Consider the following 17,070-nt stretch of genomic DNA (forward strand, 5'->3'; position numbering starts at 1 on the left):
TTCTCATCTATGTATAGATGGATTTCCACAGAGTCCTAAAATGTCATAGCTTCAGGTTTGCTATTTTGCTCTGATGTATATTTAATTTTTCTTTCCTTGGCTGCATGGTGTAATTAACTCATATCGTGCTTAACTCTCTCCCAGTTTCTGTTACACTTTTGTGTGTCTTGTTTTTGAAGGGATATTTACCAAATCTGTTGTGAATCTTTTGCTCTTCTCCTAGAGGAAACCAGAACCAGTCCATGGCCGATGAAAACTACACGAGGGTCACCGAGTTCATTTTCACAGGCTTGAATTACCATCCCCAGTTGCAGGTCGTTCTCTTCCTACTCTTTCTGAGTTTCTACATCATCAATCTAACTGGAAACTTGGGCATGATTATTCTTATCCGGATCGACTCCCACCTTCACACACCCATGTACTTTTTCCTCAGCCACCTGTCCTTTGTGGACATTTGCTTTTCCTCAGTCGTAAGCCCCAAGATGCTAACTGACTTCTTTGTGAAGAGGAAAGCCATCTCCTTCCTGGGATGTGCTTTGCAGCAGTGGTTCTTTGGGTTCTTTGTGGCAGCAGAGTGTTTCCTCTTAGCGTCCATGGCCTATGACCGCTATGTGGCCATCTGTAACCCACTATTGTATTCAGTTGCCATGTGCCAGAGACTTTGCATTCAGCTGGTGGTGGGTCCCTATGTCATTGGGTTCATGAACACCATGACTCATACAACAAATGCATTTCGTCTTCCTTTCTGTGGTCCTAATGTCATCAATCATTTCTTCTGTGACATGTCCCCACTGCTCTCCCTTGTATGTGCTGATACCAGGCTCAATAAGTTGGTAGTTTTCATTGTAGCTGGAGCTGTGGGGGTCTTCAGTGGTCTGACTATCCTGGTCTCCTACATTTACATCCTCACTGCCATCCTGAGGATCCGCTCTGCTGATGGGAGGCGCAAAGCATTCTCCACCTGCTCTTCTCACCTGACAGCCGTCTCCATCCTGTATGGTACACTTTTCTTTATTTATGTACGGCCTAGTGCAAGTTTCTCCCTGGACCTCAATAAAGTGGTGTCTGTGTTCTACACTGCAGTGATCCCCATGTTGAACCCACTTATCTATAGCTTGAGAAACAGGGAGGTCAAAGATGCCCTCCACAGGATTGTCACTAAGAGTAAGTTTTGCAAGGCTTAAATTCTTATCTAGGAAGGAAATTGGGGAGGAGAAATATAAAAGCTCAGAGGTGTTGTGTGGATTCCTAAGATTCCAGGACACTTGCAAGTTTTCGGGGGGCTGGTTGGCATTCCTTTATCCATTCATCCATCCAATTATTCATTGGTTAAGTCAATCAATGTCTATTCATTAAGCCCTGTGTGTGATCTTTTCTTTGCAACAGAATTTTTTTGCAGTTCAAATTCACTGTCCATTTAATTTTGCTTCCCTCAGGCATTTCACAGTCCAATTACTTTTTAAAAAGCTTTACTTTATTATTTAATTTCATTTATTAAAATTTTAAAATCATTCTGCTAATATGTTTAATCTTCCTGATGACTTCTTGGCATTGGAATTGCAAAATTCAGTACTATAAGTTTTGTACTCATATGTAGCTCCCATCAATAGGAATCTGTAGAAGACAATGTGGAACTTTATGGTTGACCTTATGGATGGAATAAAACCCTTGGCTGTACGTACCAGGTTCTTCAGAATGGTGTTGACACAAAAAGACTGAAGACAGAACTCTGTGGTGGATGAGATAATTCACAGGACTCATTTATAAAGAGACTTGTGCTCATCTCTAATAAATTAAACCTCTGAAAGAACTTCCGATAGAATGGGTTGTCTCAGGAACCAATTTTCTGGTAGATTAGAAGACTACTTGAACTTCAATAAGTTGTGGCTTGGTTGTGAATGAGATAGTGCCTTCTAAAACCTGGTCATGGACCAGCCAAGAATGTATGGAGAAGTGCTATAGTCAAATGCAGGCTGTTAGTGTAGCTCTTCCAGGTCCTAGTAAGGTCAGTAGATTCCCAGCATCACAAAGGTGCACATCCACGTAGCTCAGTTTATGGGTATGACTCTCGGCCACGGTGAGTACCTTGCATCCTCCAGGTCTGTGGCCCATTGATGTGTCACCTCTACATATCGAAAGTGGGTACCCATGATAGGTCCTCCACATACACTTAGAGAATCAGAAAGGTTCCCCAATTCTATCTCATCCCTCTCAATCTGACTTTACCTCTTGGCTTTGGAATGAAGAGACAAAAAGGAGAGAGCTTCACTGAGGAAACGGATCAGCTTGCTAGATGATATTATAATGTCATAGCTAAATGGTTATAGAAATAACCATTTCTATACTAAGAGTTTAGTACTAACTATTTAGTACTAAGAATTTTAAGAAACTCATAGGTCCACCTATTTGACAAAACGAATTTAGCAAGGATAAGTAAGAAGCTTCTCTGATAGTCACAGTCTGCTGGTTAGGTAAACAAAGTTTCTAAACTATTAAGTACTTTCGTACATACCAAGTATTATAAATGATTGTCTACTGATCATTCTATCATGCACAATTTCTGAAAACAGACAAATTTTCAATGAGTATTCACACAATCGTAACATGCCTTAGTTGTAGGGGTCTTTTTATTTTTCATAAAAGTACCATATTATATTAACGAGTAGCCTGATGTACCCTTTATATATTTTTCTATACATCAATGGCTGCTTACTCTTTGATTGGTTCTCATTTGAATGCAAGCTTGCAATTTTCTTTAGAGAAAATAGATTCTTTTCAATGTCACACCTGACTGAAATTTATTTGCTGTTGTTACTATGGGTGGCACAGAAAATTTCAGTAGCTTCACAACTCATGTAAAATTTAGCTTCACAAGTAAGATTAGCTTCACAAATCATGTAACATTTTAGAATTGTTGTCAAATTTAAGAAAAAACCCTATCAAATCTATTTCATTTCTGAGCTACATGATTTCAGAGAAATTTGGATAAATGGCACATTTTCTGTGTAGGGTCTTAAATATAATTCTATCATAGCCAGATTCCTGAGTAATTACTGAGGCTTAGAAAAAATGTCTTCATAATCTGATGATTTATGAAAGTCCAAAAAATGTGTTGTCATCAAATGTATTTGTCATAGGTCTGTTTGACTGGAGGAACCTTGTTAGTGAGTAAGTTTCTTAGGCTGGATAATGTTTCCCCCCCAGATATTAGAATGTTTATTAGAGATGGTAAAGAAGCAACATGATATATAAAAAAAGAAATACAGAATTTAAAGTTAGAAGATCTCAAACATTCATTTACTGAACAAATAATTATTGAACTTCTTCTGTGTGCTAGGCACTGATCCTAGTGCTGCATACAACAGTGGAGAAAATGAACATTATTCCTGAGTCCATGGAGTTTGCAGGGTAGTGGATCCAAGATATACTTCTGGCGATTACACTTTTATGTGTCAGTCAAGTCATGATGAGATAAATTGAAGTGGTACTTACCTTATCACAGGCTTCTGTGAAGATTATATTATGTAATAGATACAGAATCACTGCAGAAACTATAAACATATTTTACTGCTTCTTAATGAAAACTATTTAGTGAAAACAGCAAAATTTTGGAACCAAGGTGTAATTCTAAGTGTGCCAGATTCCCCGATATTGATTCCTTTACAGGATCTAAAATTGCAGGAATGGGAGTGGAAGGGAAAGCAGCATGTGACAGGAAAGAGCTGGCGTTTTGGAGACAGTCCCCTGAATTCTAATCCCATTCCATCACTTGAGTTTTGTGACTTTAGGGTTATCTTTTAATTCTACCTATAAACTTAGGATAATAATGCCTAATTCATTGAGGATTTATAATCAGTTTCTTGAAAGAGGTGAAGTACACAGGATGAAATGGTATTATTTTTTATTATTGTTCTTTCAAAATGCTGCTGTTATCTCAACTCCCTTCCCCGTTAATATCACTGACAGCTCTTACTTTTCCTGGGAAGTAAGAAACAAATGATTTTCTTTTCCAAGTATTAACAAAGTGAAGTCCACTGTACAAACTTTACTCCCTTATCTATGTTAAACATCCTCTCTCCCTCATCTCAGCCTATAGAAGTGGAAGGTGGCCAATCAGATTCTTTATTTTTTGCTGCACCCCTTTCCCATGCTGAAGCTTCTATGTGGCCAGTCCAGGATCCGATGCCAGGACTGAAAGAAGAGGGGAAAGAGAGCAGAAAAAGTTGACTGGAATAGTTGAAATCTGGTGTCAACACATACTAATGACAGATGTACAATCGCTGGCTGTTTCTCTTGGGGGGTGCTTTTGTGGGTTCTTTACAGTCACAGTACCTCCCCCCTTCCCTCCACCAACCCTGACTTCTGCATTCAGTTCTTTAGTTCATTTTGAGGTCAATGCTTGCTCTGGCTGGACATTTATGATGCCTCCAGCAGCTCCCCAACTTCTGGCCTTGACTCCTGTACTATGATTGTTTTACTTCTCTAGGAAGTTGCCCTGAGGTAATTCCTTTTTAGAAAATCCAGAATCATCCTTTTCTAGGAGGCCGATATCTGGCTCACAGGGAACACAGGCACATCCTGATCTCTCCAGACTCTGGAAGAGAAGGCCTGTCCCAGAAATATGGGATTTTTTTTTTTAAAGGTTTGTCACTTGGCTTGGGTGAAGGGAAAAGACTGGCACACTGACAATTCTCTCTGAGGAATTCCTCTCAAATTCTATCTACCTCCTCTTGCCAAATTCCTCTCCTCTAGGCTTAAAGAGCTCAGAGACGAGTGATCCAATCTGCTAATGCTGGAGAAACTAGTGTGGGAAACCCCCTTAACAAGCAGATATTCATATACTAGCTTTAGAATTCAGTCAGTTCTGGCACCTAGCTTGCAGTTTCTCCTTGATTTGGGAACGTCCGATGAAACTCTGAGACATCATTTTAACATCCTGTTATAGTTTAAATTTTACAATAAATGTTGGGTACCTAGTTTTGTGCCTAAAGATAAAAAAATGCTCAATTAAATAGAGGCTGCTATTATCATCGTGACATTGACTAAGTTTTTAAAAAACAAATTAATTAATTAATTATTTCTTTATTTTTAGCCATAAAGCAAGTCTTAATATATTTTATAGCCTAGTTTAGCCATAAAACAAGCCTTAATATATTTAAAAACACATAAAAAAATGTGTTCTGACGACAATAACAGAAGGAAATTTAGAAAACTCACAAATATGTGGAAATTAAACAACTCTCTCCTAAATAACCAATAGGTAAAAAGAAAAATCACAAGGAAATTAAAAAATTCTTTGAGATAAAAATCAAAGTGCATCATATCAAAATTTATAGGATGCAGGGCTCATGCACTGCTCAGGTGAAAATTTATAACTTTAAAGATGTATATTAAAAATAAGAAAAATCTCAAATCAGTAATGTAAACTTCTACCTTAAGAAAATAGAAAAAGAAGAGCAAACTAAATCAATAGCAAATATAACTAGGTAATAAAGATTGTAACAGAAATATATGAAATAAGGAATTAAAATCAATAGAGAAAATAAACAAAACCAAAAGTTGATTCTTTAAAAAGGTCAACAAAATTTGTGAACCTTTATCTAGATTGACCAAGAAAAAAAGAGAGAAGACCAAAATTACTAAATTCAGGGACATTATTACATTGTTTTTGTGGATTTTTGTGGTGGTAAGATTTAGTTTCTTTGTCTTTCTAGTTTGCATTTTTGTTCTACCAGTGAGTTTCATTCTTTCCTGTGTATTCATGGCAGTGATTATCATTTTTTGGATTTCATATGCAGGACTTCCTTGAGGATTTCTCGTAGGGCTGGTCCTGTGGTGGTGAACTCAAGCGGTTTTTATTTGTCTGGGAAATACACTATTTTTCCCTTGCTTCTGAAGGATAGCCTTGCTGAGTATAGTATTGTTGGCTGGCAGTGTTTTTCTTTCAGTATTTTGAATATATCATCCCATTTTCTTCTGGCCTGTAGAGTTTCTGTTCAGAAGAGAGCTGTTAGTCTCATAGGGACTTCCTTATAGGTGACTAGATGCTTTTTTCTTGCTTCTTTTAAGATTCCCTCTTTGTCTTTGAGCTTTATCAGTTTGACTATAATATGTCTTGGAGAGGATCCTTTTGGGTTTACTCTGTTCAGGGATCTTTGGGTCTCATGGATCTGAAGGTCTGTGTCTCTCCCTATGCCTGGGAAATCTTCGTTATTATTTCATTGAATAGTTTTCATTTTATTTTATTATTATTTTATTTTCCATGCCTTTTCTTTCTGGAACACCTATGATTTGATTATTTGTGTGCTGAAAGTTGTCTGCTAGCTCTCAGATTTTCCTCATTTTTTAAAAGCCTTTTTTTCTTTTTCTTTTTTTTTTTTTGTCCTCCTGGATTATTTCCAAAAGTCTATCCTCAAGATCAGAAATTTTTTTTCTGCTTGTTGTAGTCTGCTGCTTACGCTATTGGTTGTGTTTTGTACTTCATGAGTAAAATTTTCAGTTTCATGAGTTCTGCTACATTCTTTTTTAAGGCATTAATCTCTTTGTAAATTTTCTCCTTCATATCCTGGATACTTTTTCTCATTTAATTATGTTGTCTTACTGAGTCTTCTCATATGTCAGTGAGTTTCCTTAAGATTGTGGCTCAGAATTCCTTTTCAGTTACTTTAAAAATTTCCTGCTCTATAGGTTCTGATATTTGAGAATGACTGTTTTCTTTTGATGGTGTCATACTTTGGGGAGTTTTTGTATTCCTAGTATCTCTACATTGATGTCTGGTCGTCTGGTAGAGAAGTTGCTTCTGTTACTCTGTAGTGGGCTTTGAGGAGAGGGGTATCTTCATCTTTCTCTGGTCTCTGCTGGTGACTCTCCTTGTGTCAATGCAGTCAGATGTCTGGTGGGCCTTCTGCGTGATGGTTGTAGCTATTGCTGTGGCATTGAGCAGCTTTTTTTGAGCTGTGGCTGTGGTGGGCCGTTGTGGGGAAGTGGTGCTTTAGTTTACAACTGTTTAGTTTACTGTGAGATTTCCCATAACTGAGAAAATGTACATAATTACAGAATTCTGTTTTATTTGCCTACAGTAATAAGTCAAAGAATAAAGAACTTTATGTTTTCTTTGTATAGGAAGAACACTGTTAGAAATAACCGTTTACTAAAAATCTCTTCATTGGAATTTAAGTAATATTTGTATCCTGCCTGCACTTTATAAAGAATGCTCTCAGTCTGCAGGGAAAAAAAATGAGGTTCAAGAAGCCATGATTTTTTGTTCTGCAGTTGTATCTTGGGTCAAGAGATAAGGATAGGAACACTGGATCCTTAATGAATTATCTCTGTGATATTTAACTTTATATCTGTTCTTGTATGCAAATGGAAGATAGTATTTATCCTAGAGTGTTAATTATGATATTTTTTCTTGCATTATGGGAAAGTGAGTGTAAGGTGCTCTATAAAAGATTCTCTTGAAGCAGAGAATGATATACTACAATGAAACCAGAATTGGGATGATACTCCCTGTAAAACTTAAAAAGGTTAAACGCTTTCCACATCCTCTGGGATATAATAAGTATGGAGGACATAGATCAATATTGTTATCAACACTGTCCCATGGTTTACGCCCGCATTGCCATCCTAGATCCTACACTGGTATATCTTTTTTTCTTCCTTTTTAATTTAATTCTACTTTGTCATGGATGGCTACTTGTGACATTTTCACACACTCCAAATGGACTTTAATGGAATTCAGCTGATCAAGTGAGATGGTCACTCTATACTTTACTATTGTAGGGCTTGTGTCTACTAACACCAGAAACCAGTGAGCTGTGGGGAATAAACTGATCTATAGGCAGGACTCCACTGTAGTCAGTGTCTTAATTTAGGACTAGGTCCTCATTATCATATCTCAGTCTTCTTTGTTCTTTGGCCTTTGTGTGCCTGGGATAGAGGGAGAGGAAGATACTATGAAAACTGATGGATTTTCCTAAAGACACATGCCCCACACAGTCCTTCCCAAACTGTGTGTTATTAGTAGACATAGAAACAAAATTTTTAGTAAAACATTTTGGGAAGACTATATCTTATACATTCCACCTTCCCTCCCCTTGGTGATTCATAAAGGACCTTAGCATAGAAAATTTTCATTAAAAAGTGACATTAAAAAACCCTGTTCATATTGATTAAGTCAGCATTTCCCAAACCTTATGTGGCAATGGAACCCTTTGTGAAGAACTCTTAGTAACAAGCAATAGAAGTACTGTCCCAGGATCACAGTTTGAAAAACAATTTCTTGGGGGGAAAGGACTTGATACTGATATAGATCTTATCTGTCACTTGAGATAGAATCAATTGAACTTTGAGAAATGACAGAGAGAAGCTTTTCCACTTTTCTATAGTTACGTCATCCAAATTTTTCTTTGCTTTTCAGGGAAAAGAAATGAGAGGGGCATGAGGAAAGAAATTTTTTTTTGGTCAATCTTTGCTTTGAAAAATGGCAAAGATCATGACTGATAATGTTAAGTGTAATACCAATGAAACATGTGCAGATAGTAGTGAATTTTCTAAGCTTAAAAAGGATGTAGGAAAAAACATGAGAGAGAGATTTGACCATATGTTGTACAACTTCCTCAGTTCAAAAAATTAAGAAACCATTTTAGAACATGGGACAATATTTGTAGAAAATACATACATAGTACTTCTCTTATTAAGTATTTTATTTAGGTGGCTTTTAAAATTATTTATTATTAACATATTCATTATTACAAATCATGATTTTTCTTTATGCCCTTTACTCAACCTATCACTCACTCCCCAAACCCCCTCCTATCTCTATTATCCTTAGATTTGTCCTTTCCTGTCTTATTAAATATTTTTTGCAAAGAGCTCAAAGATATATGAGGAAAGGTTTGGGACAGAACATCAAGAGAAAGTGAAATCTATGATTAGAAAGCGTCTCAGAGCATGATAAGAATTTTTTTTCTTGTAAATGGTAAAAGAAGTTTTGAAATATTCATCAACAGGCTCTAATATGTTCCTATAGTTTGACTCAGTACTTTCATTTCAGATAAATTTTTAAGAAAATAATTCAACATGGAGAGTGAGATGGGGTGGCACCTTTTATGTGGAGATGTGTCTGTTGCTGGGTATGCACATAGCCCAAGAATCCCCTGCCTTCATTAGTTAATAGCTGAAAAGTAGCATTCTCATTCTTTTCATGCCAAATTATAATGGGCACAAGTTCCCATCCTTCTTGGCTGCAAGAAATTAAATTTTCCTAGAGCATCATCTGCATGTAGTTGAGGGCATTCCCAGGGGAAAGAATTGCTGCTGTTGCTTTCTTACTTCTTCAGCTGCTGCTGGCGCTTCTGTTCCACCGATGGCCCCTGCTCCCATTGATGCAAGTCTCCTCTTCTGCTCCCAGCAGTGGCTACTCTTCCCCCCACCATTTCCTCTCAAACCTGTAAACAGACCCATCTTGAGTCACCACAGCATAGTTGAGGCCAGTCTGCAACTACTCATGTGACATACAATAAAAGTGAGATGTCTAATTATCAGGATAATTTGGAGCTATAACATTGCCTCTCCTGAGTGTACAGGTGGCCTGCTTCAAGGACTCCAGAAGGACAATTCCATCAGCACAAAGCAGTCCATTAATAGACTATTTGCCAAAAGTTTGGTGATTCAGTGTAGCATGACACCACACGTAAGTGCTCACAGACAAGTAAGTCATAGTTGAGTTGAGCCAAACTGAGTTTTTGTATAGCCTTGTCCTCATTTATTTTATTATTATTATTATTTTTTAATATTTTATTTTATTTTATTTTATTTTGTCGATATACAATGCGGTTGATTATTGTGGCCAACTTAAAAGGTGCTTCCTGTAAAGTTTCAATCCAGAATTTTTTTATGTGAATCTAATTTAAGGAGAACACACTGAATTGGACACAACTCAGAGGGATATTGCAATCTAAATTCACCCTTAGAAAAGAATCATTTCTCCCAAGTACACTGTCTTCTAAATATGTTCCATAGGAAAAAATACAGACAGATCCATCAGAAACATACTGATATATAACTGCAAAGAGTTTCACAAAATTTACTTAGTTTTACCACCTGCAATACATTTTGATTACTCAGTTTCAGGGATCAGCAACTATGGGCCAAATCCACCTTGCCACCTGTTTGTGTACGGTTTACAAGCTAAGAATATTTTTTTTTTTTTACATTTTTAAATGGTTTGAAAAAATCAAAAAGAGAATATTTCATGATTCATGAAGATTATTTGGAATTCAAATTTCAGTGTCCATAAATAGTTTTTTTTTTGGCATATAGCCATCTTTATGTCCGAGTTTCTCAACAGCAGTAATACGGACATTTTGGACTGGGTAACTCTTTATTACGGGGATATCCTTTGCAGATATGTAGACACATCCTAACCTCTACCCATTAGATACCTTTAACATCCCCCACACCAGTTGTGACAACCAAAAATGTGTCCAGATGTGGAGCAAAACTACATAAACCAGAATTACTGGTTTTTGGATTGTCCATGGCTGCTTTGGGGCTACAAGGACAATGTAGGGTCCCCCAGTTTCTCCCACTCTTTCTCTGCTCCAACCAAAAAAACACGGAGTGCTCTGACTCCTCTGTGACCCAGGCAGTTGCATGTTTTCTTCTGCACTGGAACCTAAACTGAGCCCTTGAACATTCCCAGGCACTGATAAAGGTATCTAGGTTGATGTCTGAAACACTGGAAGAAACCAGTCCCAGCCTTCAGCCAAATTTGTTAAACCTCATATAAACTTCCCCCTTGCCATGGACATAGCTGTAGAACATCCCTTTCTCTCCTTGTCCCCTGTGAGGATGTGTGGCAGCACTCTGTAAGTTCCCTTAATAAAAGCTTTGGACTGCTCATTCTGGTGTTGAGTGCTTCTTTCTTAGGAACCACCATTTCTGGAGGGTTTAGGAAAGTCCCTTGTGTAAATTCCCTTGTCGCTGTTTTGGGGCAACTCCAGCCTTGGCTGGGCAGAATAAAATGAGCAGAGTTCAGTAGTTGTTACAGAGACAGTATGCCTGCAAAGCCTAAAATATTTACTATGTATGACACTTTACAGAAAAAGTCTGATGACACTAGTTTATGCTATTCTATTCTATTCCTTTAAATAATGCTGGTTATGAACTACTAAGATGATTTTATTTCCACTAATAGGATCTGAACTGCAGTTTGTGAAACCCAATTCTTGTGTAGCTCTAGAGAGACATTATATTGAATATTGGAGAAGAGCACGTACCTTAGAACCACACTTGGGGTCAATCCTGACTGTGCTACTTAATAGCCCTGTGAAGCTGGGTGAATTACTTTACCTCTCTGAGCTTTCATAACCTCATATATAGAAAGGGGATTATAATAAGTACAGGTAGACAGTCAAATTTTTTAAAAATGTCAAGAACAGTATGTTGGTTTATGATGAACACTAGCTGTCTGCTATTATTATTGGCACTCTGCATATTTCATGTCATGGTAAAATAAAGAGCAATTTAAATATTTGGACAGAACACTGGAGAAATTAAGAAAAAACTAGGGTGTCTATACTACTCTGCTATAAAAAGGAATGAAATTCTGCCATTTACAGCAATATAGGTGAACTTAGAGAAAACTATTTTAAATGAAATAAGCCAGGTACAGAAAGAGAAATACTGCATGTTCTCACTTATATGTGGGAGCTAATAAAATAAATAAATATTTAAACAAACAAATAGGGGGGAAAAGACACAATAATCACAATAATTCTTTGGACTTGTTAAGAGAAGTGAACAGAATTGAAGTGGCTGGGGGTGGGAAAGGGGGAGGGGCAGGAGTAAAAGGAGGAACTGATAAAGGGCCATGAAAATCAATTACTTTGTATAACGATAAATAAAAAAATAAAAAATAAAATAAAAATAAGTAAATAGTGTTTGGTAAGGCATTTTATTAATTTTTAAATATAATAACACAAATAAAGTATGAAATGATAGGAAAGATGATTTGGATTTGCATGAAAACTAAAAATAATGTTTCTTCCAATTTGTGAAGGAGAAATTTGAGTTGGCTTTCATGAGTGAAACAGGTCTACCTTAGGCTTTGGAACTGAAATGACTATGAACAATTCCTGATGAATAATTTTTAATAATAATTTGAAAGTAAATTTTTACAGCATTTAAATTTTTAGAGAAACTGAAATTCCATTTAAAGAAATAATATTTAAAGCTATTCTTCATTTAGCCTGACTGTGGTGATTATTTCACAATAAATATGTATATAAAAATATCAAGTTATACACCAAATTGTACATATAATTTTTTATTTGTTAAAAATAAAAGTTATCCTTTATTTCTTCCTTTTGATAAATGCAATATTGAAATTTCTTGTTATAGTGAAAATGAATTTCAAATGCAATCTAATTTTTACGTATTATATATTTAAATAACAGATAAATCTCAATTTGCTGAATGCTCATGAGTTGTTAGTCATGCTGCAGCCTAGATATTAGTAAAATGACACATATCAGATGAAAGATACAGATATATATATGAAGATGAGTTTGCGATCCATGTGAAGCTCCATTTTCCAGAAGACCCTACCAGGCCCACCTATCCACCAACTCCTGCTTGGCTGCATCTCCATGGACACTTGGAACACGTACCTATCCTGTAGCACTGTGATCCCTTATCCACAGTGGGGTCATTGGGGTAGTTTTTCAGGTGGCTGACTTAGGCCAAACTAGCAGGTTGCAGTGAGGCAGAGAGCAGAACAGTGGATGCTGGGATTAGCTTCTGTGGGGACCATGGAACAGGACATCAGCCATCTGATCCATTCTCTGTGGTCTGCTTCTGAAGAGCACCTGAAGATGCTGCCAATGGCCAGATCCTACAATGCCAGGAAGTCAGTGGCTCCATTTTAGTGCCATATTTCTTGGCATACCTGTAGTTTGCATGCATATTGAAAAGCTTTTTGTTTACCACTGTTTCCCTAGCAGAATGACTGCTACAAGGTAGGTGTTTAATGACACTTGTTGAATGAATGTTAATAGATTAGCTAATATCTTATGTTACCATGTTCATTCTTATCTCAGTCAAAAATGTTTGCTTTGTTTTTGCATGTCTAAAAAGATGACTGACATACAATAGCAGTGGTATTTACCATAGCTGAAAGGTGTAAACAACATAAATGCTCATTTGGGGATGAATGGATAAACAAAATGAAGTATACACAGTCATGTGCCACATTATGACTCTTTGGTTTAGTGATGGGCTGCAGATATGAAGGTGGTCCAATAAGATGATAATGGAGCTGAAAAATTTCTACTGCCTAGTGATATAGCTGTTGTGACACTGCAGCCTAAGGCATTATTCCCATGTTTATGGTGATGCTGGTGAAAACAAACCTATTGCACTGCCAGATGTATAAAACTATAGCATATACAATTATGTACAATATATAATGATGATGATAAATGGCTATGTTACTGGGCTATGTAGGTAATACACTATACTTTTTATCATTATTTTAGTTATTCTAGAATGTGCTCCTACTTATATAAAAAGAGTTAACTGCAAAACAGCATCGGGCAGGTCCTTCAGAAGGTATTTCAGAGTATGTCATCATTATCATAGGAGATGACAGCTCCATGTTTGTTATTGCCCCTGAAGACCTTCCAGTGGGACAAAATGTGGAGGTGGAAGACAGTGATATTGGTGGTCCTGATCCTCTCTAGGCCTAGGCTAATGTGTGTGTATGGGTCTTGGTTTTTAATAAAAAAGTTTAAAAGTAAAAAATAAAAAAAATTTAAAATAGAAAAATGCTTATAGAATAAGGATATAAAGAAAGAAAATATTTTTGTATAGCTGTACAATGTGTTCGTTTTAAGCTAAATGTTAGTACAAAAGAGTCAAAAAATTAAAAAAATAAAAAGTTTATAAATTAAAAAAGTTACAGTAACTTAAGGCTAATTTATTATTGAAGATAGAAAAATTTTAAAATAAATTTGGTGTAGCCTAAGTATAGTGTTTATGAAGTCTATGGTAGTGTACGGTAATGTCCTAGGCCTTCAAATTCACTCACCACTCACTCACCGATTCACCCAGAGCTATTTGCAGTCCTACAAGTTCCATTCATTATAAGTGTTCTATACAGGTGCACCCTTTTTTATCTTTTATGCCATATCTATACAGTACTTTTCTATGTTTTGATATGTTTAGAGACACAAATACCATTGTGTTACAATTGCCTACAGTGTTGAGTACAGTAACATGATATACAGGTTTGTAGCCTAGGAGCCATAGACTGTACCATATAGCCTAGGCGTGTAGTAGGTTATACCGTCTAGGTTTGTGTAAGTACACTCTATGATTCTTGCACAATGACAACATTGCCTAATTTTGCAATTCTCAGATCATATCCCCATTGTTAAGTAACACACGACTGTACATACAATGGAGTATTATGCAGCCTTATGAAGACATTACCTTTTGATACATATTACAACATGAATGGACCTCAAAAACATTTTGCAAAGTGAAATAATCCAGACACAAAAGGACAAAGATTGCATAATTCCACTTGCATGAGATACCTAGAGTAGTCAAATTCATAGAGACAGAAAACAGAGCGAGGAGTGTTTACCAGGGGCTTATGGTAGGAGATAATACGGCGTGATTGTTTAATGGCTACAGAGTTTCAGTTTGGGAAGATGAAAAATTTCTGGAGATTGTATGGTGGTGATGGCTGCACAGTAATTTGAATGTACTTAATGCCACTGAATTAAAAATGAAAACAGTTTTTAAAACAGTTAAAAGTAGTTAACACTGAATTAACTCTTTAAAATGGTTAAAATGGTAAATTTTATGTTATGAGTATTTTCTACACACACACAAATCTGACTGACAAGACTTGCATAGAATAAGGGAAAGTGCTCTGCTTTAAAGAAATAGCCAATCTCTACATTTACAAAACAGAAAACTGCATAATAAAATAAAAATAACTTTTTTATGACTTTCCTTGAAGGTAAAAGTCTGAGTCCATGTGCCCCTGGCTATGTATGGAATGGAGAATTATTAAAAACAATTGTTTCTTTCAGCTGAACATCTAAGCCTAGTGAATTGTAGCATCATGTTCATTATAAATAAATATTATCTGGCTATTGTTCATCTCAATGTCAATGGCATTTTTGTAAAACCACGAAGATATCATTTATATTCTTGTTAAATGAGAACATAAAATTAAAATGTTATATGCGTGTTTTGAAAACACTACACAGGGGAGAAAGAAAGAAATCACCTCACTTGGTAGCAGTTATATTTGTGTGGTAAGACTACACGATATTAAAAAAAAATTCTACGTTTTGGTATTGTTCAAGCTTTCTATGAGTATGCATTTTAAAATTACCCTGGAGTTCCTTCAGAATGCCCACCTAATTCTCTCTTGTCCTATTCAAAAACAGTAACTCTCCTCTTATTTATTTTTGACTGAGACTGGAATTTGAGAAGTCTGTTTAATTTATTATTCATTTCCAGTCAGCAGCACTGTTGATTTAACACTGTCCTGACAAAGTATAGACTTCAAACAATTTATAATTTTATGTTGTAAAAGATGCATTTGCTACTCCTCTTCCCCTATCTTGACTTGCCTAGTTTTGAGTGAGGCTCCTGTGCCATGGATTTTGCACTGGGAAGGTGCTTCTAAAGGCTCTTAGGTGCTGGCGGGTTAGCTCAGTTGGTTGGAGCACAGCCTTGTTAAGATCAAAGTCACAGGTTCAGATCGCCATACTGGCCAGGTGCCAAAAACAAAACAAAACAAGCAAACAAATGAAAAACACAAATAAAGGCCCTTAAGAAGTTCTTGGCCTGTAGACTCTGGTGAAAAAGACTCTGCAGGAAGGAAGAGGAGAGGAGAAGAAAGGGGAAATTAGTGGGAATCAGTAGAGGATACTAAGGGAAATTAAATTCTGAATTTTACATAACTTTGTTTTTATAAAATTGGTATCCAACTAATGCTCTGGCAAATGTGTAAATAGTTATGTGGGCATCCTGAGAGTATAAGGATGATCATTGATAATATTGATTCTTGTCCAGATAAATCAAGAAATTAATGGGCTGTACTGGGAAGATCACTGGATGTAAAGTCAAAGGAGCAGATTTTTAGACTCACTTTCGTGACTTTCTTTGTAATCCTCAGAAGCCACCTTGCCTCTCTAGGAGAGCATCATTTTCCTCATTTATAAAATAGAGTATTAACTATTTGTGAGCAATGAAGTAACACTTATTTATTAATGTTATCATATCATACAGCTTTGTTGGAATTTATTATTGCTATTTATAAAAATAACCAGAAGGATATAGCATGGCTAATGTTCACATGACTAAAATTTATGACAATATAATAGCCACAAGAAGCAAATACAAGGTTTGATGGATATTCATAGAAAGGGAAAAAGGAAAGAAGGTTGTTTTACATTGGGTTAGAATAGTTAACAGTTTCATGGAAGAGGCTGTCCTTGAGATTGGTAATGATGGTAGGATTTGAACGTATAGCAATATTGAGAAAAATACCAGATGGGCAGAACAGCATAAGCAGGGACATGAAGACAGGACAAAGAAGGGGTCTGATTTAGCTGGGATATAGGAATTGGGAGTAATGGGTGGAGGATATGAATGTAAATGTAGATGGAGTCATTTTGTGGCCTAATTAGTTTGGGGAGCTGGGGCTTTATTCTTTCTGCAGGAAGGAGTCAAGGATAGACATTTTTAGTGTGCAGGGCTACTCAGTTGGAGGGGTAGCTTTTTGTCGGATGGTCAAGAATGAAAAATGATAGAGGTGAGGGGACAATGACATGAGCCTCTGCCATAGCCTGAGTGGGAATGATAGTGACAGCTAAACCGTAACAATGATGAACATTTACTAAACTCTCAGTAGCTTCTGGGCACATTAAATGCATTATTTTATTTAATTGCCCATTGTACGTGCAATTATTTAACCTCCTTTTACATTTGAGGTGACTGAACCTCAGGAGCTTTAAATAATTTCATCAAGATCAAGTGCTG

General features: G+C 36.4%; 1 protein-coding gene across 1 annotated transcript; it reads left to right on the forward strand.

Moving 5' to 3' along the window:
* Nucleotides 1-242: 242 nt before the first annotated feature.
* On the forward strand, nt 243-1,184 carry LOC134361152 (olfactory receptor 5G9-like). Its single transcript, XM_063076102.1, has one exon. It carries the CDS (start codon nt 243-245, stop codon nt 1,182-1,184), a length of 942 nt encoding a protein of 313 aa, XP_062932172.1.
* Nucleotides 1,185-17,070: the final 15,886 nt, after the last annotated feature.

Source organism: Cynocephalus volans, chromosome 12 (genome assembly GCF_027409185.1).
Source record: "Cynocephalus volans isolate mCynVol1 chromosome 12, mCynVol1.pri, whole genome shotgun sequence".
NCBI classification, from domain to species: Eukaryota; Metazoa; Chordata; class Mammalia; order Dermoptera; family Cynocephalidae; genus Cynocephalus; species Cynocephalus volans.